The sequence below is a fragment of the Oncorhynchus kisutch genome, linkage group LG17 (assembly GCF_002021735.2).
Source record: "Oncorhynchus kisutch isolate 150728-3 linkage group LG17, Okis_V2, whole genome shotgun sequence".
NCBI classification, from domain to species: domain Eukaryota; kingdom Metazoa; phylum Chordata; class Actinopteri; order Salmoniformes; family Salmonidae; genus Oncorhynchus; species Oncorhynchus kisutch.
The window spans coordinates 49,294,451-49,320,462 of record NC_034190.2 but is presented as its reverse complement, the minus strand read 5'-3'; the positions used below and the strand labels follow the sequence as shown (position 1 = coordinate 49,320,462).

Below are 26,012 nucleotides of genomic sequence, written 5' to 3'. Positions count from 1 at the left end.
TACTTAGTATGACCACAGCATGTCGCTAGGATTTGTTTTTATTATATCAAAAAAGTGGAGCTAATCGATTTTGCATGTTGCAGTTGAGTAAATTACTATACACAGAATGATGCATTATACACAAATGCTTAAAGTCCAGACCTAATGAAGATGTCTCCACAGAGTTTAGAAAACGTAGGCTTTGTTTGAGGACTGCACTATGGGGATGTGGCGGAGATGTTAGCTGTACTACGCATGCGTGTGAGTGTGTTACACGGTGGGATCAGTGAAATACAGACGTAAGACGTTTCAATTAATTTGTTTTCCTTTTTGACTATGCCTTTTACTAATAGCAATAATATTATTTCCCATGTATAATTCGATTAAATAAAAGTAGTGGTGTATGGCATATGGCACTCTCTCTATACATAGATTAAGAAATTAGGAAGTGGTTGTAATAATCCCCAGCATGCATTTCGTGCGGAGTTATAGGCTACTAAATGTTAAATACAATAATAATACTGCATTTATGTTTCCACTACGAATGTGGGATTATTTTCATTTCAATGTAATAAAACTGTAATTTTCGGAATTTACAGTTTGGGTGATATTGCTTTATAAAACGTCATCGGGACTTGTAATGAATTGAATGTGTTGCGAGCCCGGTTCATTCAATCTGCAGTACACTCTGGTTTCTCTTCAGATCGCATAAATCTTTCGCCTTTTACTAAAGATTTCCGTGGGGAGGAACATTATGAGTATCAACCAATTTTTTGATGCCTGGCCTCACGGCTGGGCTTCCTACTCTTGTTAAATAAATATTGAGGAAGTTTGTTGAGAAGGTGGTGCATGTGAAGGCTTTTGTTATAGAGATCTACAGGCAGTCTGCTTAATCAAGTTGTAACTAGTGACGGGAAGTTGGACTGGTTTGCATCTTTTCGTTTGTCCAAAATAACAAATATTTCAATTTATTTTCTTCATTTAGTCAGCAATACCCGGAGCATTCAGGACCACTAGTAAAATACACGTTCAAATAAATGTTTACCTGGCCAAATGATTTGATGGCCTGCAAAAGAATGAAGAAAACAAATCTGCCTGGACCAGATTGAGGCGCTCTCTCTTGTTTCTGCAGTGAAGATTCACCCTCTTTAGATAATTACTTTATGTCTTCTCTGCAGAAAAACGTTATTTTGAGCTCAGAAAGCAGTAGTGGCAGCATGTTCACCAAAAATATCCGTTCAACGAGCCATCACCATAGGACTCATTGCAGCCTGCAGTAACTAGCAGGTCAAACCAACGGTGTTGTTTTTAACACACTGATATCAATGGAATCTCATTTAGGATTTTGAAGTGATTCATGCATTATGTTTCTTCCAGTGTGAGTTAAAATGACATCATTGTTATCCATTATTGACACAGCAACATATCAACGTTTTGCCAGTCCATGGTTATATGTCTAAGAAGAAGAGTAAACAAACAAGAATCAATTGGGAAAACACTATCAACAACACTACAGCAGATATTGAGTCTATTTACTTATTCAACATTTTAATTTAGGACAAGGAGTACAAATTTACAGTGCATTCGGAAAGTATTCAGACCCTTGACTTTTTCAAAGTTTTGTTACAATGCAGTGTTATTCTAAAATGTATCAAATAATTGTTGTCCTCATCAATCTACACACAATACCCCATAATGACAAAGCAAAAACAGTTTTTTGACATTTTTGCAAATTTATTTAAAAAAATAAAAACTGAAATATCACATTTAGATAAGTATTCAGACCGTTTACTCAGTACTTTGTTGAAGAACTTTTGGTAGCGATTATAGCCTCAAGTCTTCTTGGGTATGACACTACAAGTTTGGCAAACCTGTCGGGGAGTTTCTCCCATTCTTCTCTGCAGATCCTCTCAAGCTCTGTCAGGTTTGATGGGGAGCGTCACTGCAGAGCTATTTTCAGGTTTCTCCAGTGTTCGATGGGGTTCAAGTCCGGGTTCTGGCTGGACCACTCAAGGACATTCAGAGACTTGTCCTGAAGCCACTCCTGCATTGTCTTGGCTGTGTGCTTGTCCTGTTGTCCAGCCTGAGGTCCTGAATGCTCTGGAGCAGGTTTTCAACAAGGATCTCTACTTTTCTCTGTTCATCTTTCCATTGATCCTGACTAGTCTCCCAGTCCCTGCCACTGAAAAACATCCCCACAGCATGATGCTGCCACCACCATGCTTCATCGTAGGGATGGTACCAGGTTTCCTCCAGACTTGACGCTTGGCATTGAGGCCAAAGATTTCCATCTTGATTTCAACAGACCAGAGGACCTTGTTCCTCATGGTCTGAGAGTCCTTCAGGTGCCTTTTGGCAAACTCCATTTCTGTATGGACCTCGCTATGTGCATGGGGGCATTGTCATGCTGAAACAGGAAAGGGTCTTCCCCAAACTGTTGCCACAAAGTTGGAAGCACAGAATTGTCTAGAAGGTGGAACATCACTGGAACTAAGTGGCCTAGGACGGACCATCAAAAACAGCCCCAGACCCTTATTCCTCCTCCACCAAACTTTATTTGGCACTATGCATTGAGGCAGGTAGAGTTCTCCTTGCATCCGCCTAACCCAGATTTGTCAGTTGGACAACCAGATGGTGATGCGTGATTCATCACTCCAGATAATGCGTTTCCAGTGCACCAGAGTCCAATGGCGACGAGCTTTACACCACTCCAGCCGCCGCTTGGCATTGTGCATGGTGATCTTAGGCTTCTGTGTGACTGCTCGGTCATGGAAACCCATTTCATTAAGCTCATGATGAACAGCTCTTGCACTGACGTTGCTTCCAGAGGCAGTTTGGAACTCGGAAGTGAGTGTTGCAACCGAGGACAGACAATTTTTACGAGCTACGCGCTTCAGCACTCGGCGGTCCCGTTCTTTGAGCTTGTGTGGACTACCGCTTCGTGGCTGACCTGTTGTTACCACTAGATGTTTCCACTTGACAATAACAGCACTGACAGTTGACTGAGGCAGCTCTAGCAGGGCAGAAATTTGATGAATTGACTTGTTGGAAAGGTGGCATCCTATGACTGTGCCAAGTTGATAGGCACTTAGCTCTTCAGTAAGGCCATTCTACTGCCAAAGTTTTACTATGGAGATTGCATGGCTGTGTGTTCAATTTTATACACTTATCAGCAATGGATGTGGCTGAAATAGGAAGTGGTTGTAATAATCCCCAGCATGCATTTCGTACGGAATTATAGGCTACTAAATGTTTAAATATAATAATAATACTGCAACATGTTTCCACTGCGAATGTGGGATTATTTTCATTTCAATGTAATAAAACTGTGATTTGCCAACTTTACAGTTTGGGTGATATTGATATATATATAACGTCACCGGGACTTGTAATGAATTGAAGGTGTTGCTAGCCGGTTCGTTCAGTCTGCAGTACACTCTGGTTTCTCTTCAGATCGCATAAATCTTTCGCCTTTTACTAAAGATTTCCGTGGGGAGGAACATTATGAGTATCAACTAATTTTTTGATGCCCGGCCTCACGGCTGGGCTTCCTACTCTTGTGAAAAAAATGTTGAGAAAGTTTTGTTATAAAGTGGTGAATGTAAGGCTTGCCAAAGAGAGCTACAGGTAGTCTGTTTAATCAAGTTGTAACTAGTGACGGGAAGTTGGACTATTTGTACTTACTCTGATCTTTTCGTTTGTCCAAAATTCAAATATTTCGACTCATTTCGTTCACTTTAGTCAGCAATACCAGGAGCATTCGGGACCCCTACCGGCGAACGATAAACTGAAAACTCGAAAGAGTCATGATTTTACGAGCCTCCCGTTCATATGTCGTTTACCATATAGGGCTTATTGGAGCTGTCATTTGTGACTGATACTTGTAAACGTGTGCTTTAAACTATGTAGATGTGTTGATTGATAGGCATACAAATAAGATTATGTTTGGATACATTTGAAACGAGGTTTAGCTGTGGCTGCTAAGGGTATGGTATAAATAGCCAAATCCACTCATTTGAAGGGGTGTCCACATACCTTTGTATATGTATAGTGTATGTGAACCATATGCATCAAAGGTTTTATTGTATAGTCTATTGGAGTTCCTGTGACTTTGCTGGCAGATTGTCACATGCCATTTGAACATTCAGGTTCAAGTGAAACTAATCCAATCGGGTTTCAGTTGTAACAATAGAAGAGAAGCACGGAGAGGCAAGAGATAGCCAGACTTGTAAATTGGCCTAAGGAACTGAAGTTTATGTTGGAGAAATGCCATCAGTGCATGCTCTGCAAGCAATAAAGCTGTTGAAGGCATGGCAAGAGCGTGGTGAACAGATAGATATGGTTATGGACAGCGAGGAAGAAGGAGAAGAGGTGAGTGTAGAGAGAAGAAGTGTGTTGAAGAAGAATGGCATCAAGTACAACCTGTATTCTGCTAGCTTTGATGGCTCAGAAATTTAACCTGAGGAGAGTGAGGATGAATGCTGTGACAGGTTTGGTGAAGACCTCTGTCCAAGCTTTGCCCTGATGGTCATGCAAAGGATGATTCGGGCACAGTGGGTTCGACATTTTTGAAGAAAGTGGATCCCTGCCTTTTGGCTGATCTATATGTAGTCTCAGGCTGGGTAGGAAATAATTTGGGTACTGTTAAATTGGTGAAGGTAACTCAAAGTAGACTTGTAGACAGTTATCCAGTGAGAGCTTTTGTGCCGAACCCACTGAGGTGTTTCAGATGCCAAGCTTATGGTCATATTGCAGCAGTGTGTAGGAAGGAGATTTGGAGATGTAAGAAGTGTGAAGGAGGGCATGGGACAAAGGAGTGTGTATATCTGACATTTTATTAGATATAAGGAGTAGACATGCTCCATATACGCATTTCCTTAATTTCATATATGGAGCTAGGATATTCTCCATAGTTGGACAGTTTTTACATGCATTTTTTTATGATAAAAAATAGTGTTATACAATTAAGTGTAGGGTTAGTTGTTGGTGCAAATTTAGGTAGGTAGCGGCATGCAAAAACAAAATGTGTGAACGACATGATACCGAAGAAGTAGAAGAAGAGGAAGAAGAAGGGGATGAGGAAGAAGAAGAGGAAAGTCAAATGAAGGACTAAAATTAACGAGTCACTCAAAAAAAAAAAAATGTTTCTTGAGTCAGAAAAAAAGAGTAGTTCAAAAATAACGACATAAATAAATATTGTTCGCGAACTGCACATCACTAGTTGTCAACATCAGAGCCATGTATTTAGAACAAATACATGGCTCTGGTCCCCATCATTGGATCAAGATGAGTACCTGTTATGACTATTTTGTAGACAAAAGCTTAACTGATAAGGCCTACCTGTTTAGGTTAGGCATATGAGTCCTGAGTTATAGTAGACACACACATATCAGTGAATGCAAAATACTGCTACAAAAATAAAGTACAAGCCTGCACTTGGCTGTTGGTATTTCAATAGAACATGAATAACAAATGGCTGTACAGTAATGTTACAATATTGCATCAATGATAGGCCTGTAATGTTACAATATTGCATCAATGATAGGCCTGTAATGTTACAATATTGCATCAATGATAGGCCTGTAATGTTACAATAATGCATCAATGATAGGCCTGTAATGTTACAATCTTGCATCAACGATAGGCCTGTAATGTTACAATCTTGCATCAATGATAGGCCTGTAATGTTACAATCTTGCATCAACGATAGGCCTGTAATGTTACAATCTTGCATCAATGATAGGCCTGTAATGTTACAATCTTGCATCAATGATAGGCCTGTAATGTTACAATCTTGCATCAATGATAGGCCTACGTTAGTCTGGCAAAAGCACGTGGGTCTGTGTGTCACCATAGGCTATTGCTCTATATAAATTCCTCAAATACACAGCACATTGTTTTGGCAATGATTATTAAAGACGGGCCCATGCAAAAAAATAACGACATGCACTTTAGCAAGCTCCCTTTAACATGGACATCAAGGGGAAAATAAAGCTACTACAGTGACAGTAAGCAATAGCCTCCAAAATATACATTTGTTTGAATGAATAACAAAACAATATGTTGAAATCCTAGCTACTTACAGTAGTTACAGCCATTGCCTTTTGAACCTTGCTGAAGATCTAGTTTAAGGTTGTCCAGTTTTCATCACATTAAAATGACACAAACATGTTAACGTTTTAAATTCCCACCACACACATTTACGGTCTGACCTAACACATTTCTCCATCCAGCTCAGATTGCATGGCCAGCTGACCCAGTTCAACAGGCTGGGGAGGCTGCAGTATTGGGTTACACTCAATAACCTTGCCCTCTCTGAGCCTTTACAGCCCTCAAACAGCTTACAGACTCACCAGATCAGACCTAGGCCCCTACAGGTGGAAAATGATAGTGGTGCTAGATTGGTAGTATAAAAATGCTGTGCCTGGTCACGTGTGTTCACTGGAACTGGGTTTGATGAATTGTGTGATTATGGTCCTGGTGACGGTGTGACCCAAGTCCTATGGTTGTGGTTGTGATCCGGTAAGGTTCAGATCTCCTGGAGCAGGTCGGCGGGGAAGAAGCCCAGCTTGCGGCCGGTGCTGACCTTCAGGTAGCCATTCACCTCCTCTCCCTTCTTCACCACGATCTGCAACACAACACAAAGAGGATGGAGGAAAGTGTTGTGGCTCCACAGAGGTACTGTAATCATTGCAGATGACCAGGCACACACACGCACACACTCACACACGCACACACGCACACACAAACACACACAGTAGCATCATTACAGTCACTGTCCACATGCACACCTCCATCCATACTGTTCATGATCATAAAGCTGAAATCAGTTTCCTGTACAAAGAAAAACTCAACACATTCTTTTCCTAGAAACATAAAGTACACCTAAATTACAGTACTTTCAAGGATGTAATAGTATTTGACTCAGGTCTGACAAACAGCGACCCATCTGTTTCTTACCTGGTCTTTTTTCAGAGTGATCTGTCCCATCTCTCTGTTTCCCACGACGGACCGTGTCACCTTGAACACCCTCTCCCCAGTTTTTATTCTAATGATGTAATTGGTGGGGAGGTAACCTGTCTTCTCACCAATCTTCCCCTGAGAATAGAAAATAGGCCTTATTTACGATGTCGACAATAAATGAGAAAGCACAGCCAATGAGCTGGTAGAGCCATTGCTAGTTTTGATCATTGTCAGCTTGCTCGATCATCTTGTCAGGAACCATTACCCTCCACCATTCTTCATTGGCGTCATCGATTATAGTGATTCGATCACCAGGACTGAAAGACACACAAAGGTTTGTAATATTTGTATGAAATTGGATTTAAAAACGTTCACCAGACTGAAATATTGGACATAAAACGTCATTCATACAATATAAGGAAATGTTTTAGGAAACTCACTGGAAGTCAAGGTCGTCTTTCTCAATGGCCTTGAAGCGGTACAGAGCCAGGTAGTAATGGGACTGATTTCCCATGTTTCCCATCTCCTTCTTTTTCTGTAGCATACATAGACAGATGTTTGTCTACTGGTATTGACGTACCAGACAGGGTGTTATTGTTGATGTGGACGTGGTTTGTGTATACATGACGTCAGGGCTTGTCAGGCGGTTAAAGTCCCTTACCTTGTCATCTGCTTTGTCAGCCTTGTCTCCCTTCTTATCCCCCTCGGGCTTTCCTACAAACACATCACACATATTGTCTTTGTAGAGTTTCACTACAACAATGGTGAACTCCTCAACGTTTAGACCCAGTATTACAAGTATTTTATGTAGCTCATTGACATTCAGTGTAAGAATTTGGGGGATTTATTCTGTACTGTATGCCATTCTGTTTTGTCTGAGAAAAGGTTGACATACATACACAAAACATAAAGAACACCTGCTCTTTCCATGACATAGACAGGTGAATTCAGGTGAAAGTTATGATCCCTTATTGATGTCACTTGTTAAACCTACTTCAATCAGTGTAGATGAAGGGGAGGAGACAGGTTAAAGAAGGAGTTTCAAGCCTTGAGACAATTGAGACATGGATTGTGTATGTGTGCCAATTCAGAGGGTGAATGGGCAAGACAAAATATTTAAGTGCTTTAGAACAGGGTATGGTAGAAGGTGTCTGGCGCATCGGTTTGTGTCAAGACTTCAACACTGCTAGATTTTTTTTACGCTCAACAGTTTCCCGTGTGTATCAAGAATGGTCCACCACCCAAAGGACACCCATCCCACTTTACACAACTGTGCAACTGTGCAACTCAATATTCTTCATTTTTAATTTTTAATTTTTATTGAACCTTTATTTAATACTGCTTAAACAACCGCTCAGCTAGTTTACCGTTCCCTTTGATGGGCTCCAAAATCAAATCACATGGCACAATTTGTTTAAGTAAAACTATGTGGTTATAAATAAATACACCATATTTTTGTACAGTTGATGCAGTGGAACCATAGATGGCACCAACTTGAATTATCACATGCGTCAATATGGACATCCTTCATCCTCTTTCAATACCTTCTGCCTGCTCGTCTTCTTTAGGTTGTTGTGATTCCTCTTCCTCCATCATCATCATCATCATCTTGGAGGGTGAAAAATATGGTTAACATACAATTTATATTCCCTATGCAAATGTCTGTCAGTTAATGATACCGTTATTGTGACTTATCGTCATTCATTTTCCTTTTGGCTAATGTGTGCCACACTCACGTTCTTCTTGTCTTCAGACCCCTTCTTGCGCTCCTTGTTTGCCATGACAACCCCAACCCGCAGGGTGTCAAACACAGGGTCGTTACGGTTGGAGTGGGCTGGACAGGAGAACGCAGCAGAGGGAACACACAGTTCAAAATATGTTGAACACAAGTTGAACCCTTAGCTTGTCGAGATGTCTAGTGTCTTACCTGCATCTGTCTGGTCACTACTGTATAGAGGGGAACTGTATGCTCGTCTGAAACCTGGGGGCTATAGGAGAGACCGCAATATGAATTCGTAGAGGAATTGATGTGTTTCCGGCAACCACATGCAACATGAACTTGATCGTGATCTGACTTTATACCATCGTGACCTAAATTATGAAGAGAAAACGTCTTACAATTTTGCCAAAGCACTTCTGATACTCAACATAGGACTGGCACGAGTGGTGGATGTTGGTCTTGCAGTTTTTGCACGTTAGAGCAAACTTGTTGTTGACTGAAAGGTTGAAAATATGTACAGTAAGAAGCTAGTCAGTATGATTAAGCTTTACAGATAATATGAATAAATACAAGAGCGACTCCTGGTCCATTTTAAACTTACGGACGATCATACGAGCACAGACGTCACAGAACTTGGGCGTCTTGCAGTAGTGGTCCTTGAACTTGTGTGGTTTGTCATTCACCAATATAACAACGGGCTCGGGCTCGGGCTCCTTCTCCTCTACTTCTACCTCCTCCTCATAAACGAAGTATACCTGCAGAGAGAGTGGCTACATCTCAATACTATTAGTGGTAGACAGCTTTCCTTCCTTCTCCCTAGTGACCACTGTTTGGAGAGGTAAGAATCAGTCTAGTCAAAATAATGCTTTCCTGTCATTGACAAGTCCACACGGTCGTTCTCTATAACGTGCAAATGTTTGTTTTTTTGCATCAGTTAAGTAAATCAGTGAAGTAAAAGTAGCTTTTCATTTAACAAGCATTTTAAATATTATTTGACTTTGGGCAAGTATGTGGTCAATGACAAAAAAGCTCTAGGTTTAGCCCATAGTGTCCCCTAACTACAGAATAGAAATAGGGAACGGGGAAGCCTCACATATATTACACTAATGAGCGTCCTAGCTGGCTGTAAATTTGAATCTGTTTGGGGGATGGTGTTGCCAACGGTGGCAGATTGATGTGCCACTCACAGTATTGTCTTCCTCTTTTACAATATTGTCAGGGGTTGTGGGGTTGTCGTGGATATCCACCGAATGTTTATCTTCCAGTCTAACACAGACAAACAAACAGAGAACATTAAGCAACATCGAGCGACAAGGACACCTGAAATGCATTTGAGAGTGAACATTGCAGAAGAATTGTTATGGTGTCTGAGCATTTGAATTTGACCAAGTTTAACATGATTATTGCAATGAAAAATATAATTCCTAAAATATTTCCCATATTGTGTTCATTAGAACCAGGGGTAACTGTTTAAAAGGACTATCCACATTCTGTACATAGAGTGTATTGAGTTCAGCAACATGAGAGTAGACTCACTGGTCATACTGGGCCATGGTGTGATGTGTGAGCTCTCACGCTCGTCCTGCAGTGCTACGCACCTGAGACATGAGACAGTTTAGGGAACAGAAACACTGGCTTTCAATATCACCTTCAATCTGAGAACCATTTGAATGGAACACTTGACTACTTTGGTCTAGTCTGTGGGAGTTTTAAAATGATTTACAGAACAGCTAGGTATGGGCAGGATGATTTCCCCCACACACACAAGCATACATGGACATACACCCCCCCCCCCCCCCCTAAGATACGCTCATCCACTCTACTATTTTGGGGAAGGGTAACTCAATCTCATCATAGCTAAATTTGGGCATGAGCTGAGAAGTTCTGGGGAAAAGTACAACGATATAAGACCAGAAGTCTTCGCGAATATTTGACATTTCAGTCCCTTCTCAATGAAAACTTAAACAATTTGCTATCTAACTAATAGCTGACTGAACAATTAAATATATGATGTCGAGTTAGAAAAGAACTGAACAGACCACACGCTAAAAACAGAGGAATGCAATATAGTTGAAATTGAGACATACTTGGTCCCACTGGTTGCTAGTCCAGTCAATGAAGAAATTGAATCTGGTATGTGGATGAATGGCAAAGGCTTTCTTCACCAGTTTGGATTCAGAGATGTTCCTTTCGTGTGTGATGAGCAACCTGTCACACCGGAGACCTCCGAAACACTTCTAACTCTTGATTGGTACTTCCCTTTTGAGCTATTCTTTATGCATGTCATTTCCTAGCAGTGATCCAATGGTTAGTGGTTAGAGCAGAGGGGTGAGTGAGTAAGGGACTGTGAGGGTAGGTGTCATTGTGAGTGAGTGAGACAGCTGGGTAACTTTCAGGGCACCGATGACGAGGGGAAATCAGACCCCGCTCACAACCTGAGAGGGCAGGCCAAGACACACACAGCCTACTGTTGGCTTACTGTACAAACTGCAGGCATCATCAGAATTTCTGTAGTTTCTCGCATTTTCAATACACTGTGAACACATTATACTATTCCATATAAAACCATTAACAGTTCAAATCCTTATTGAATAGGAAAGAAATTCTAAAACAGAAACAAAAATGTGTAGTTTTTATGTAAGAGGATCAAAATAAGAATTTGAAAATGTATTCATATTGTGGAAGACTGATATGGGAGTAGTCAGAGGTAGCTAATCCATAGATGAAAACATGAAATTTTACAAAGGCCTATTTTTGGCCCCAGCACTGTTGAACAACAAACTGGCTCCTTTATTGTATTTTTTTGCTCGGCTACCACAGAGATTGCGCGAGGCCAAGAGGTTTTACTCCGCTCAAAATCTGTCCATGAAAATAACGGGACTTATTATATGGTGGTCAACAAGTGTCGAATTTGGTCCACAAAAAAATGAATTTCTAATTTGCTACGTGTGGCTAATTTGATCAAATAAACGTTTCGTAATGTTTAGGTTGTTACAATGCACCAATATAAGTGGACGCACGTGGCATTTTGACATACTTTGAAAAAACAACCTAATATTGAGTTGTGTTTATTGTCATATAGATAGAGGACTCGCATCTAACCTGTTTGAGCATGGACATTGCCACTGAGGGCTTCCACCATTTTAAAGTAGTCAACTGGGTGGGGATTCCTATGAGTTTGGAGCAATCAGTCAATGAGGAAGAAGAAAATGTACTACTTTAAATGGAGATGGCATTGGCACTGCCCGTGCTGTCATATACGCTATAATAGCACAGATACAAAGATGAGTCCTCTATTTCAGTGGTTCCCAAACTGTGGGTCGGGACTCACTTGTGGGTTGCGGCAGGGGTCCAGGTGGGTCGTGGGATTACATTTTTGGTAATAAAAAAACAACATTTTAGGGATGGAAAAACGCTTTCAGTGTAAACTTCAACAACTAAAACCGAATAGAAAATAGCCTAGAATCTTTAAATACTTACAATCAGGCCCCTATTGACTTTGTTATAATAAGAACATAGCATTAGCCATATGGAAAAATGTAACAGGCAACATTTTATTTCAGCTTCATTACAAAATGTGTAGATTTGCAGGAAATTAGCTTTAAAACGGTAACATTTTCTCTCTGCTGCCATGGTTGTATTTTTTACTTATTGTGTGGTCTGTGTATGTTTTTTCACCGCCCAACCCATATGGTTGGTCAGGACTCAAAAGACACCTCAATTGGTGAGTCACGAAGCAATAAAGTTTGGCAAACCCCGGCTCTATCTATCTCCATGGCTTGTTGTTGACACGTGTATCTGCCCTCTCATTGGCTGGAATGGTTCCACCCGATGTCGCTTCCTCACGCCTGCCTTCCATCTTTGAGGATATGTATTTCCATTGTTAGAGCGGTCACTTGACTATCTTGTCAACATAGTACACAATCTTTGACTACCACTACAAAGGTCCCATTGCATTGTGGGTACAACAGTCTCTCGCATCCCAAGTGCGCATGCTCCTTAGAAAACTCCATTCTTTTTTTGCACGGAATCTGCAAGAAAAAAAATTGAAACCGTGAAATAGGGATTAAAAGGTGCATCAGCTACGCTAACTTTTTGCTTAACCTACACCGACCTGATCGAGCAGTGTCTGGAGATAATAACTGAATAATTTGGCGACACGATCGGACATCGGTGGGTCTTGGGACACTACAGAATCAAGTAAATGTCTGTCAATGCTAGCGAGCTAGCTTCGCCCCAAGATCATAGGCGCAGTAAAATGAAGCATTATTGCCCTTTGTTTTTAACCCGATGGGCAGATGTAGCGATCTAATAGACCGGCGGAGATTTGATTGGTGGCGAAAAGACTGCACTGAAAGATTGATCATCGTATTGGCTGTCTAGATAAGGTTAACATCCAAAATAGTTTAGCATTACCAAGCCAGCTAACTATGTGTTCTCCCGCGAGCTTACAGGAGAAGACTCCAAAAACTTCGAGAGCTTGTTTTAGAACAGAACGGTTGAATGCAATTCGCTCAATTCTTCGTTATCTAGCTAGCATGCATGACTAGTTATAAACAACACTTTTTTCCCCAAAGTTCTCATGATTAAAATGCTGTTATTTCGCACTGTCTATCAACCTGTCACGAAACATCAGACTGCAACATTGGCTCGTTTACGTTAGTTGGCTAGCTAGGATAAAGCTTATTTCACCTTGACGTTGGATATAGGACCTTCCTCGTTGTTCATATGATTTCGCTACTTTGCGTGTCGCTTTCTCTTGTAATATATTAGATAAGTATAGTGTGCATTTAGTTATTTTATTATCAGGTTACAAATGCTGGGTTTCCCTTCTCATTTCAACATCCAACTAGCTAGCTATTTGATACTACGCTACTGACTCAATTGAAATACAACTAGGCATGTCCAAATATGCATTCCCTTCTATGTCTGTGTGGGTTATTGTAGCGATCAGAATTGAGAGATACCTTTTGTTCAACATTTCATGTGTTTATTTAAAGGCTAACTAACTAGGTACATCTTTATCTTCAATTGCAGATATACAGTGGCCCGAGTGTGAGCTGCAGCGTTTTTGGAGGGGCCTGACTTCTGAAGTAGGGCTAGAAGACTTCGTTCTTGGAGAGTTCTGCAAGGCGTTTGGAAGGAGGTTGGCAGAGTCTGTTCTTCTCCGCTGACACCATGGCCTTCAAACGGTGGATACCATAGCCAATACTATCTTGGGCTTTTCAAAGATGACAAGGTATACTGGAGAAAACGACATGATATCCTTCCTCACTCATCAGCCATGCTCTGTTTGACTTTATATTGGTTTCTATGAGTTGGAACTCTGGTTGTGTTTTTGGTGGGGAAACATTGAAATCCGAATCTCAGTACTGTTGTCGTAATAGTTGTTCATTAAAGCTCTCATGCATTCATACTAGGGCTGGGACAATACCAGTATTTTGATACTCGTTAGTATCGTGACCAGGAAACAAAACACAAAGAGGGTTTAACATCTTAAGGAAAAAGCTGTCATTTTTTAAAATTTCACCTTTTTTTAACCAGGTAGGATAGTTGAGAACAAGTTCTCATTTACAACTGCGACCTGGCCAAGATAAAGCAAAGCGACACAAAGAACAACAGTTACACATGGAATAAACAGGCGTACAGTCAACAACACAATAGAAAAAGAACGTCTATTTACAGTGTGTGCAAATGGCGTGAGGCGGTAAGGCAATAAATAGGTAATGTTGGAAACAAATATTATGTTGTCCAAAATCCAGTCACTTTTATTTATTTTCCAATCTATAACACACAATATGTTACGTACTACAGGTTTATAAACGACTAAAGAGTTTGATCTGCCTCTATGTTTCCATTTTTCCCATGGGAGAAATATTGCCATTCTGGGATCGTCCACAGCCCTAATTCATACTACATTTGTTCCCGCCACTTCTATCCCAAAGGTGCTGTAAGGCGGTTTTTACAAAATGATGGGAGGCAGTGAGAGTGGCAGTGGAGACACGGATGGAGTTCACACTGTGGCAATACAAGTCCCCATTGGCTGGCAGAGGAGAGTGGAGGACGGGCTTGTGGTGTACGTCAGGTAAGCAGGTCCAGTAACGGGCATAGTGCTTGTGTTATGAACATTTAATCTATTCTTATATGTCTTATACGATGTTATTCCATATTATATATTCAGACTAGTCTGCGTGTGCGTTGTCTTAATTTCCCAAAAGCTGGGCTAGAGCAGGGAATTGTCAAATATATTTGATTTCCCTTCTCTTTTATTTAAAAACGAATCTCCTGCATCCGTGTCCATTCCAACAGTCCAAGTGGCACATTCCTGTCTTCACTGGAGGAGGTTAAGTCTTATCTGTTGACCGATGGCACATGCAAGTGTGGCCTGGAATGTCCACTGGTCATCCACAAGGTAAAAGGAGACCTCACTTTTCCCTCTGCATCTCCCATCTCATTTCCGCTGTGTCACACCTGATTTTGACCGCGGTTTGCTGAAGGTTTGTTCCTTTTATTGTCTCGGGCAGGTGTTTAACTTTAGCCTAGGGGTCAAAGTTCAGCAGCGCAGCCAGCTGGTGGGGAAGGCAGAGCAGGACATGACAAAGCTCTGTAACCATCGAAGGAAAGTGGTTGCCATGGCAGCGCTCTGTCGCAGTATGCAGGCTTCACAGCTGCCCTATGTTTCCTGTCACACAGGTAAATATGAAAGGAAAAAAAAATAGATCTAATATAACAAAGTATTTGTAGGATATTGTACTGCTATTACCGGTTTTCATGGTGCTATTGAAAAATTGCTCTCAGAAATGTAACTAATCGTGTTGGTTAGTTCTGTGACAATTACGGGGTTTTGGGTAGTGATTAATTGTCATGCAAATGACCACAGTTATTTTCACAGTAGTTTTCGTTTCTAGTTTGTAACGTATCATTTTGCATCTTTGAAAATGTGCTACGACATACCTAATGATTACAACACAGCTTTTGTGAAACCCGTGGTTTTGACTGCTTGGGACTTATTCAAAATAATCTTCTCCTCCCGACCATGCCATTCTGCCTGTAAAATGATTAGGCCTGCTAACTTTACCCACTACACTTAAACATGAATGGGAAAAAAAGAAAGCTTTTTGGGAAACTATATTTACTTGAAAATAAAGTTGAATTGAGACCATTATGACAGTGTTTTTGTTTTGTTTCGTGGTTATCGTCCGTCGTTGTCAACCATACGATTATTGTGCCAGCCCTTAATGTAGGTTTTTTGTTTGTTTGCAGAGGTCACCAGTGCCATTATGGAGAACCAAGATCCAAAGAGGATGAGAGTGGACAGGGAAGAAGAAGAACGTGGCACTTATCCCTCTAAATACCATCTAGTCCACTCCAGGCCCAACAATAATCTCAACCACAACCCTTGTGGCAGTCCTAAATATTCCACCCAACTTGTGTATTCCTACAATGGTTCCTCACCCCTCTCACATGCTAGCACTAACTCTCATCACTCTCCTGAGATTCTGAAGAGACTGCCCCCTCCTCTCCATTTCCCTCCCACCACCTCTCAATTCTCTAGCTATGGGGCACCTCAGAGGTCCCCATGCACCCCCACGTCTCACAACTTCAGTCAGGGTCAGAGGACACCCCAGACTCCGGAAGCCCCCAGATCTCCTCATTTGGGGCCCCTCTCTCCCCTTCCTCCCTCCTCCCCTGGGACACTGGGAAGGGGAGGGCAGAGCCACCCACATGGTATCATCATTGGGTCTCTCCTGTCCCCCTCATGTTCCCCCTCTCCCCGCCAGCGCTCACGCCACCCCTCCGCCTCTTCCTCGCTTTCTGAACAGGAGGTGGGAGGGGTGGTGCTGGGCGGCTACCCCCCCAGAAGGATATCCTCTTCTTCCCCACACTCTCCTCTACCCGGGGGGTCCCCTAACCTCCATTTCCCCAAATACAAGCTCGAGGACATCTTAGAGCAGTTTAGGAACTCAGGCAACGGTAGCACTAATAATCACATCCTTAACACAAACTCACTGAGCAACCAAAGCAATCCTCAGATCCTCTCTCTAGCTCTTGAAAAGGGTGAGAAGCCCACAAAGGCACCTGCTTCTGCCACTGGCTCAGGCATGGGGATCAGTGCTGGTCCTTCTGGGTTGCCTCTTGGACAGTTCTTGAACCACCAGAAGCAACCACACACAGCCTCGTTTCCTGCCAGTAGCCTCCTCTCGGCAGCAGCTAAGGCTCAGCTGGCCAGCCAGATGGCCCACGACCACAGTTCCAATTCAGCCAGCGTCCTCAGCTCGGCCACCTCTCTGGAGGTCTCGAAAGAGTCCCGGCAGTCAAAGGTAACAAACAGCACTTTACACAACAACAGCCATCCCTCCATCACTAGGCCCCTCCCTGCAGCCTCCCACCTGCTCCTCCACCCCTGCGCCACCCTCTCTCAGCCCCTAGCCTCGAGTCCCCTGCACCTCTCCCCTACAGACCGGACGTCCCACAGGAAGCGGCAGCGGCGTTCGCCCACGGTGCTCAGCATGCTGAAGGACTCCCAGGTGAGCGGTCTCAGAACCCCCGGTGACGTGCTCAACCTCTCCGCCTTGCACTCTCAACCCTCCTCTACCTCAGGCTCGTCCCACTCTGCCACGTCGGAGAACCACCTCCAGGGTCTGAGGCTCTCAGTCCGACACTCCTGCCCGCTCACAGGTCCTCAGAAGCAGCCTGACGGCGCCCTGGACTTCACTACAATCACTGCAGGTCAACCGGATCCCCCCACCCAGCCTCTCTCCGCTCTGCTTCACCTGCTCAGTATGCAGAACGCCCAAGCCGCCGGAGCCCAGCCCGGCTCTGGACACGGTACAGGAGGCACGAGGCAGAGCCCCAGGCAGTCTCCCTCTCCCTCCCATTTAAACATTAGACCATTCCCCATGCAGTCCCCCTCTCATCCCTGTACCATGCAAGGCCTGTCACAGCCCCTGTCTCCCACTCAGTCATTGTCCAGGCTTGGTAGTGCTAGTGCACAGTCTCCACATACGAAGGCCAGTCCCAAACAGAGACGGTCTCCCTCCACGGCCCTGTCCAACGCTCAGTCAGCACACCATCGCAGTAGCCCCTCGCCCACCCGACACACCCCTGATAGGCTACGGCAGGCCCAAAACCAACCTATGGATGCTGCCACCACCACCTTACAGTCTCCTATGTGCCATACCTTGCCTGACGTCAGTGCATCAGTGGAGATTGAGAGCATATCAACACTAGGCCCTGGTCTCAGCCTGGGTCATCCTCCCAACAGCACCCCCACCTCCAACCATAGCACCACCGTCACCAGCTGCAGCAGCACCACCTCCCCCAGACCCCTGGATCTTAGTAACCACGTGCTGGCCCTGCTGGCAGCCTCCTCCACCACACCTCTGGAGGAAGGGGGCCTGGACACAACCACCGGCAACAACACTGCAGGTGAGGTTGAGCCTTGAAATTCTGTCTGTAACTAGGCGAAGTCCACGGAATAGGAAAATTGATTCATTGTTCATTCGACAGTATTCGTGTTAGTTGTTGTTGAGCACTGTGCATTTTGAACAATAATCTCCCTCGCTCCTTTTCATCCGGGTTCTATTTTATCCTCTCTAGGGGTGCAAGAGCCTGATAGTGTTGATCATCGTAGCTCGACAGTGAGCAAAACCCCAGGAGGTTGCAGCCCCGGCCCCTGCAACACCCCTTCCCTAGGGGACTCCCCCGGCTCCTTACCCTTGGCCGAAGCCTTCCCCTTCATGAGCCAGGAGCAGCTCCTCCAGCTTCTGTCTGCCACAGCCGGCCTGCCCTCCCTCTTGGATCCCACCATCCTGGGCTCCCTACCCCTGGGCCTGTGGCTGGGCGGTCAGCAGTGTCACCTCCCCACCTCTAACACCTCACAGCAACACCATCAACTGCCTGATCATCATCAACAACAATCGGAACACCAACAACTACTGTTACAGCATGAACAACACCAAGAGCAACACCAGAAACAACAACAGACTGCCCATCTGAACCACAACTTTCCGTTTAGCCTACTCCCCTCTCTAATGGGAGGTCAGGGAGAGCTGCCTCTCAATCTCCTGGGTCTGTTGAACCCACTTCTACCCCCCTCTGCCACCCTTACCCCAGGCCAGGAGGGTGATCTGGGTATAGGGGAGAAACTGGGCCTCCAGGCTCTCCTTATGGCCTCCCTGCTCCTTGGCCAACAGCAGGCTGCCATGTTGCCCCTGTCTGGGCTGGGCCAGCTGAGCCTGGACCTCCCCCTGCAGCAGCAGCACATCCCAGCCTTGTTGGAGGGTTTGTCTCTGGATAAAGGCTCTGGACTCCTGGACCTATCCTCCCTCCCCGGCCCTGGGCTCCTTGAGGCCCTCCAGGGCCTGCTGCCCCCAGCCGAGGGGCCCCTCCAGGCCCTGCAGTCGCTCCTGCTCCCCGCTCCTCTCCCTCCCCCGGGCTTCCTCTCCCTCAGCCCCACTCTGCTAAACGCTGCCCTGGGCTCTACTGACCTCCCGACCACCCCTCAGCTCCCCCCACCCCAACAACCCCCACCTCAGGTAGGCTCCCTCCCTTATCTTAGTGCTCATACTCAGTAGTTTGCCCTTGTGAAAGAGTTGGCTCTATCTGTATTAGAGTGGTCAGTTTGACGTTTTGGTCCCGTCTCCATCCAGGTCTCCGCTTCAGGCCCTGATGGGGGGGTGGACACCCTCATCCCCCTGTCTGTCCAGGGGAAGGACAACCCTGTTCTCCACCAGTTACTGCCCACTCTCCTCAACCCAGGCATCCTAGGTTAGTCACAGCACCGTTCATTTCCACTGCTAGTAATATCAAGCGCTTTTGTTGCCTATTGATTCTGAAATAATTGGCTTTTAAAGTTCTGAACCCTCACCGGTTTGAATGGTGTCAGCAATATTTTTTATCTTTTATTCTTTTGAACTTAACAGCATTCTTTTGGGGTTGTTTTAGAGTACTATATAGTTAGAGAACATTGAACAGAATAACTACATTTTGACAAAAATGCTAAAAGAACCTTATAGTCCCAAGCCCTCGCTATGCTGAATCATAGTTAGTATTGTCTATTACATTTAACTCTCCGAATAGTGTGTTATGCACAACTGTGGGGAACAGCTACAACAAAGCTATATCTTGTACATTACCCACATATTGATAATTCGGAAACCGTTTTGGTGATGAACCATGTGTCTTTGTAGGAGACCTGTCTGCTCTGACTAGCCTCCACAGTCTGCTGGGGCTAGGTGCAGGGCCTCTCCTCCTCCCCCCCGTACAGACCTCTGCCCTGGGCATGCCTCTACTCCAGGGCCCTGATGGGGCCATCAACCTCCTCAACAACATCCAGGTACTTGTTGTGTTCCGACTCCTGACACGAGCCTTGTCCTGTGATTTTTAAATATCAGTATTGGATGTTGATCACATCAGCCATTCCTCTTCCTCCTTCAGCTCAACATGGCGCCGCCCTCCGAGGGAGAAAAGCCAATCTCCTTACAGGGAAAAGACAGCCCCGCCCCTCAGGAGGATATTCCAGCCAATCGGCTTACCCCGGAGGCTGCGCCCAGCCCCTGTCCCGTCCGTACCCCTGTGTCCCAACGTGGTGAGGGCTCCGTGGGGAGCGTCCTGGACCCCTATGCCTCCTTCATGGACACCATCTACACCTCTTTCCTCCAGGTCAGTGCTAAAGAGCAAGAAGCAGCTCAGACTGGGGCCGACGTCCTCTGTGCCTTACCCCCCTCCTACCCTGGGGAGCCCCCTGCCCACCTGTCCCTGAGCCCTCGCCTGGCCTGCTCCCTGAGGAACCCGGAACTGTCCCGGCTCAACTTGGAGGCGGCCCACTCCCCGGCTCAGGGCACCCCCAAACCCAGCAACGACGGCTCGTCCACACCCCTGCAGAGCAAGCCAGGTGTCCCAGAGGGCCACACTAAACCCCCTCTGCCTCCCATCTACCTTGAGGAAGCCAAGACCGAGTCGTACAGCCAGGCTGTCACAGATAGGAATGGGGACAGACCCCAGGCAGGGGGGTACCTGAGCCCCAGAGATGGGGGCAGCTGCCCCAAGGAGGAGACTGTGGGTCTGCAGCACATTGAGCAGGGCAGGGTGAGCCATAAGGATGTATTGTTTTTAACACTGCATGGTTCAAAATGCCATTTCTTCACAATATTGCATATTACATAACATGCAGTGAAAGATTTGAGATATCATTTGTGCCTTATTGATTTCAGTGGCCTTTTTCCCTTTCAGAACCTAACTGCCCAAACGGCGGGAGCCAGGAGGGGCAGGAAGAGAAAACAAACGTGAGCTCATTTTGATTCTGTACATTAATCTTTGATAACGATGAGCACCAACGTTGTTTTCTGCCTATCTTCTCAATGGTTATAACACTACCACTTTTCCTTAGAACAATTCAATTGAATACCTGTATATATGTGTGTGTGTGTGTGTGTGTATACAGTGCATTCGGGAAGTATTCAGACCCCTTGAATTTTTCCACATTTTGTTACATTACAACCTTATTAAATATTTTTTTCCCCTCATCTATCTACACACAATAGATAGACAAAGCAAAAACAGGTTTTTAGACATTTCTGCAAATGTATTCAAAATTTATTTAACACCTTATTTACGTAAGTATTCAGACCCTTTGCTATGAGACTCGAAATTGAGCTGATGATCATCTTTGAGATGTTTCTACAGCTTGAATGGAGTCCACCTGTGGTAAATTCAATTGATTGGATAGGATTTGGCAGAGTGGCCAGATGGAAGCCACTCCTCAGTAAAAGGCACATGACAGCCCGCTTGGAGTTTGCCAAAAGCCACCTAAAGGACTCTCAGTCCATTAGAAACCAGATTCTCTGGTCTGATGAAAACAAGATCGAACTCTTCCGCCTGAATGCCAAGCATCACGTCTGGAGGAAACCTGGCACCATCCCTACAGTGAAACATGGTGGTGGCAGCATCATGATGTGGGGATGTTTTTCAGTGGCAGGGACTGGGAGACTAGTCAGGATCGAGGGAAAGATGGAACGGAACTAAGTACAGAGAGATTCTTGATGAAAACCTGCTCCAGAGTGCTCAGGACCTCAGACTGGGGCGAAGGTTCACTTTCCAATAGGACAACGACCCTAAGCACACAGTCAAGACAATGTAGGAGTGGCTTTGGGACAAGTCTCTGAATGTCCTTGAGTGTTCCAGCCAGAGCCTGGACTTGAACCCAATCAAACATCTCTGGAGAGACCTGAAAATAGCTGTGCAGCGACACACCCCATCGAACCTGACAGAGCTTGAGAGGATTTGCAAGGAAGAATGGGAGAAACTCCCCAAATGCAGTTGTGCCAAACTTGTAGCGTCATACCCAAGAAGACTCAAGGCTGTAATTGCTGGCAAAGCTGCTTCAACAAAGTACTGAGTGAAGGGTCTGAATATTAAATATTAAATAAATGTGATTATTTCAGTTTATTATTTGTAATACATTTTCCCCCAAAAATCTAAAGATTTCAAAACAGTTTTTGCTTTGTAATTTTAGGTTATTTGTGTGTGTATTTTGATGGGGGGAAAAACAATTTAATCCATTTTAGAAAAATGCTGTGATGTAACAAAATGTGGATCAAGTCAAGGGATCTGAATACTTTCCGTATGCACTATATGTGTGTTCGACACCTTGTAGAGCATGCATCGATGAATTGAGGCTGTTCTGAGGGCCAAAGGGAGTGCAAATCAATGTTAGGAAGTTGCATGGACTCTACAAGGTGTCGAAAGCGTTTCACAGGGATGCTGGCCCATGTTGACTACAATGCTTCCCACAGTTGTCAAGTTGACTGTGTGTTCTTTGTGTGGTGGGCTATTCTTTATACACGCGGGAAACGGTTGAGCGTGAAAAACCCAAGCAGCGCTGCAGCTCTTGACACAAACCGCTGCGCCTGGCACCTTGTTCAAAGGCACCAGAATCTTTTGTCTTGCCCATTCACCCTCTGAATGGCACACCGTACACAATCCATGTCTCGATTGTCTCGAGGCTTAAAAATCCTTCTTTAACCCTGTCTCCTCCCCTTCTTCTTCTATGTGGATTTAACAGGTGACATCAAGGGATCGTACTGTAGCTTTCACCTTGTCAATGCACGTCATGGAAAGAGCAGGTGTCCTTAATGCTTTGTACACTCAGTGTGTGTGTGTATATATAGTGATATTCATTTCTTTGTGTGTCTTAGGCTACAGAATGTGCTGGAGGATTTCCGAGATCTGGATGCTCCAGCCCTAGAGGAACCTAAACCCACGGTAAAGCACCGGACTTTCCCGCAACTCTCATTTGAACATAATTGGACCTATTATATCAGCTCAGTTGCCACGGCCTGTTTTCTAACAGCAGTTCCGATGCTGACGTGTGTCTGTGTTGTAGGTGGTGCTGCTGAAGCCTGAGAGGTCGGTCCGGGGCAGGAGGCGGCGGGGGGCCAGGTCCCAGAGACAGTGACTGTTTCCCCTTCACCGCCAACCTCACCCACTATCACTGCTTTATATTGTCCTGGCTCCCCCACTGTTTTTCAACTGCACTACTATATCGTCATGCCAACCTCTTACCTTTGAACAGGAGTGATCTAGATAAAAAATAAACATAATTCTGTGGATGCTTTCACTTAGGAGAAGACCCGTCTTAAGTCTGTGTGGTTGCTTGGCGTTATTGATTGAGATCCGTTATGATGTAAGTGTTAGAATTGTCTACAAAAAAAAAAACCTGTACTGTTTCTCAGTGCGTTTACTGTGAGTCAGGATAATAGTATCTACTTGAATGACCTACGTTTGCTCTCTGTTTGAGATTGTATGATATGTGTGGTTTGTGTATGTTCCAAGAGTGTTTTCGAGATGCTAGACGTTGTCCCTGACCACAGATCTGGGATCAGATAATCCTTATGAGGATACAAAATATATCTAATCCTGGACCTGAGTTGTGGGGCAACTTATACCAACTCCTAGAGATGCTTGCTGTTGCTGAGCCCTTTCACTGTGGTAGTCATACAGTATGTGTACCCAGAGAGAGAAAGACCATGCATCTGTGGCAGACAGTCTCGGGCTTCTCTGCAGACAGACACACTACTACCCAACACATAGCCTTGGTGTGGAAACCATGCAATGGCAAAAGTAATAATTCCCAATCAGGGGGTGTATCACAAAGCAGGATCAATAAGTTGGCCAGCAAACTCTCCAGCCTAAATATTCTGAAGTCATATTTTCAAGTTCATAAAGATAATGTGAAATGGGCATGACTTGACACTACTAACAACCCACATTCAAGATAAGCTTTCAGGGTAGGACACTTTCTTTTTTTTTCTCTCTCTAGTTTTCTAAAAATGACACACCAAAATCTATCTGCATGTAGCTCAGGCCCTGAAGCAAGGATATGCATATTATTGATACCATTTGAAAGGGAACACTTTGAAGTTTGTGGAAATGTGAATGTACTGTAGGATAATATAGCACATTAGATCTGGTAAAAGATAATACAAAGGAGAAGAAAAAAAACATGTTTATTTTTTACTTTTATTTTTGTCTTTGAAATGCAAGAGAAAGGCCAATAAATGACTTAGGAATCTAGGAGCAATTTAGATTTTGCCCACTAGATGACAGCAGTGTATGTGCAATGTTTTAGACTGATTCAATGAACTATTTTGTTTCTGTTCAAAATGTTTTATCAAGACTGCCCAAATGTGCCTAATTAGTTTAATAATACATTTTCAAGTTCATAACTGTGCTCTCTCCTCAAACAATAGCATGGTATTATTTCACTGTAATAGCTACTTTAAATAGTACAGTGCGGTTAGATTAACAAGAATGTAAGCTTTCTGGCCCTATCAGATATGTCTATGTCCTGGGAAATGTTCTTGTTACTTACAACCTCATGCTAATCACATTAGCCTACGTTAGCTCAACCGTCCCGCAGGGGGACACCGATCCTGTAGAGGTTTTAAATGTACCAGCTCGATCTGGTGGTCATGTTTTGTGATACACTCCAACATATTCTCTGTGTGATGTTTAGCAAACAATGTACATTTCAATTGTTTCCTTTCACGGGAATGGCTGAAGAAATAGTGTGTTGAGATATACATCCAAGTCAACAATTATTGGCACCCTTGGTAAAGATTGAACAAAAATTTCAACAACAAAAAATTCTAATCCTAATACTGAGCTATTGTATGCTCCAACATTTTTTTTTAAATTCTATGATTTTATACAATTGGAAACAGAGATATTGTTTAGTGAGATTTTTTTTCTTAACGATAGGGGTCAAACTTATTGGCACCTCTGAATTAAATTCCTTTAACTCACCTTGTGAGGATAATGGCACTGAGCCATTAAATGTTTTATATTTTTTATGTGATTGGAGAACACATTGGTTTAGACCATTCCTCCATAAATAATCTTACCAGATCTTTGATACCCTTTGTCTGTTCTCATGGCCTACCCTCTTCAATTCTAACCACAGATTTTCAACAGGATTCCAGTCCAGAGACTGAGATGGCCATTACAATATGTTGTGACATTTGTTAAACAAAATCTCTTTCTCTCAACAATTTGTATTAGTATAAAAGAAATATAATTTTCCATGTTTTTTAGCATACAATATCGCTCAGTAGTTGTATTTATTTTATACATCATTTTTTGCCCATTTTGTGTGGGTTTGTAATGCAATGTATTTTTGGTGGGATAGAGTTATACTTTCTTTGTCCTTCAAATCGCTTTGCTCTGTACACTATCTGCCAGCCCAATAATACTGGCATCTCTTACTGTATTTAAATCAAATGAAAAGAAGCAGATTATGCAATTTCTACACTTGGAGATTTGTAAATATGTACAGCTAATGTGTTTTATTTTGATTTTATATTGTTAGAGAGACAACAATGAATTGTGAATTCTTGGGGGAATTGTAATTAAGTATTTTCTCATACCCTTGCTTTCAATACTTATGTTTAAAGATTGAATTGTGGACTGTAGCTTTCTTTTTATATGGGAGTCTTTTTTTATTTAATATTAAACTATTTACAGAAAATGAGCCTTCTTTTGTGTTGGTATTTGCAACTAATTGTAGGCTTCATCTACTGAATTGTATCTAGCAAACCTCTTATTTGCAAATTCATGCTCGAGACAGTGGAAAAAGCCCAGGAGCCCAAACTCAGCTTTTGATCAATAATTCCAATTGCTTCCCATCGGTGATGTGATGAGCTTACATTCCAGTAAGACTTCATGGGGGATAGAAAATAAATTAAGTCGATTTTAGGGCTTACATTTCATTCATGCGTGCAATTGGGGGTAAACACGTTAACGGCAATGAAATTGTGCGATTTAGGGAACATTATTCATAGCTTTTAAT

At 43.6% G+C, this 26,012-nt stretch overlaps 2 protein-coding genes and 2 non-coding genes across 9 annotated transcripts; 3 read left to right on the top strand and 1 right to left on the bottom strand.

Moving 5' to 3' along the window:
* The first annotated feature begins 662 nt into the window (after positions 1 to 662).
* LOC116354525 (U5 spliceosomal RNA) lies at positions 663 to 778 on the top strand. Its single transcript, XR_004203861.1, has one exon. It is a non-coding gene; the product is annotated as a U5 spliceosomal RNA (small nuclear RNA).
* Positions 779 to 3,412: 2,634 nt separating this feature from the next.
* LOC116354524 (U5 spliceosomal RNA) lies at positions 3,413 to 3,528 on the top strand. The gene has a single exon (XR_004203860.1). It is a non-coding gene; the product is annotated as a U5 spliceosomal RNA (small nuclear RNA).
* A 1,553-nt stretch (positions 3,529 to 5,081) lies between these two features.
* On the bottom strand, positions 5,082 to 10,971 carry LOC109907803 (SH3 and cysteine-rich domain-containing protein 3). Of its 3 annotated transcripts, none has more exons than XM_020506031.2 (13): positions 10,750 to 10,971; positions 10,199 to 10,285; positions 9,850 to 9,928; positions 9,264 to 9,417; positions 9,061 to 9,158; positions 8,870 to 8,930; positions 8,679 to 8,776; positions 8,487 to 8,550; positions 7,604 to 7,656; positions 7,383 to 7,477; positions 7,208 to 7,259; positions 6,940 to 7,077; positions 5,082 to 6,607 (listed from the first exon to the last, which is right to left on the bottom strand). In XM_020506031.2, the coding sequence occupies exons 2-13, from the start codon at positions 10,213 to 10,215 to the stop codon at positions 6,509 to 6,511; spliced, it is 1,008 nt and encodes a 335-aa protein (XP_020361620.1). In that variant the 5' UTR covers positions 10,216 to 10,285; positions 10,750 to 10,971; the 3' UTR covers positions 5,082 to 6,508. The 3 variants fall into 3 exon arrangements, with proteins under 3 accessions (XP_020361620.1, XP_020361619.1, XP_020361618.1); XM_020506030.2 differs by having other exon boundaries at positions 10,199 to 10,273; XM_020506029.2 differs by having other exon boundaries at positions 10,199 to 10,260; positions 10,750 to 10,970.
* On the top strand, positions 6,548 to 25,694 carry LOC109907797 (methyl-CpG-binding domain protein 6). Of its 4 annotated transcripts, none has more exons than XM_031793987.1 (13): positions 6,548 to 6,657; positions 13,700 to 13,901; positions 14,608 to 14,747; positions 14,972 to 15,074; positions 15,187 to 15,355; positions 15,926 to 18,091; positions 18,263 to 19,200; positions 19,315 to 19,432; positions 19,855 to 20,000; positions 20,102 to 20,752; positions 20,897 to 20,949; positions 22,861 to 22,927; positions 23,049 to 25,694. In XM_031793987.1, exons 3-13 carry the CDS (start codon positions 14,632 to 14,634, stop codon positions 23,118 to 23,120), a joined length of 4,599 nt encoding a protein of 1,532 aa, XP_031649847.1. In that variant the 5' UTR covers positions 6,548 to 6,657; positions 13,700 to 13,901; positions 14,608 to 14,631; the 3' UTR covers positions 23,121 to 25,694. The 4 variants fall into 4 exon arrangements, with proteins under 4 accessions (XP_031649847.1, XP_020361609.1, XP_031649848.1 ...); XM_020506020.2 differs by lacking the exon at positions 6,548 to 6,657 and adding an exon at positions 12,643 to 12,835; XM_031793988.1 differs by lacking the exon at positions 6,548 to 6,657 and adding an exon at positions 12,643 to 12,862.
* Positions 25,695 to 26,012: the final 318 nt, after the last annotated feature.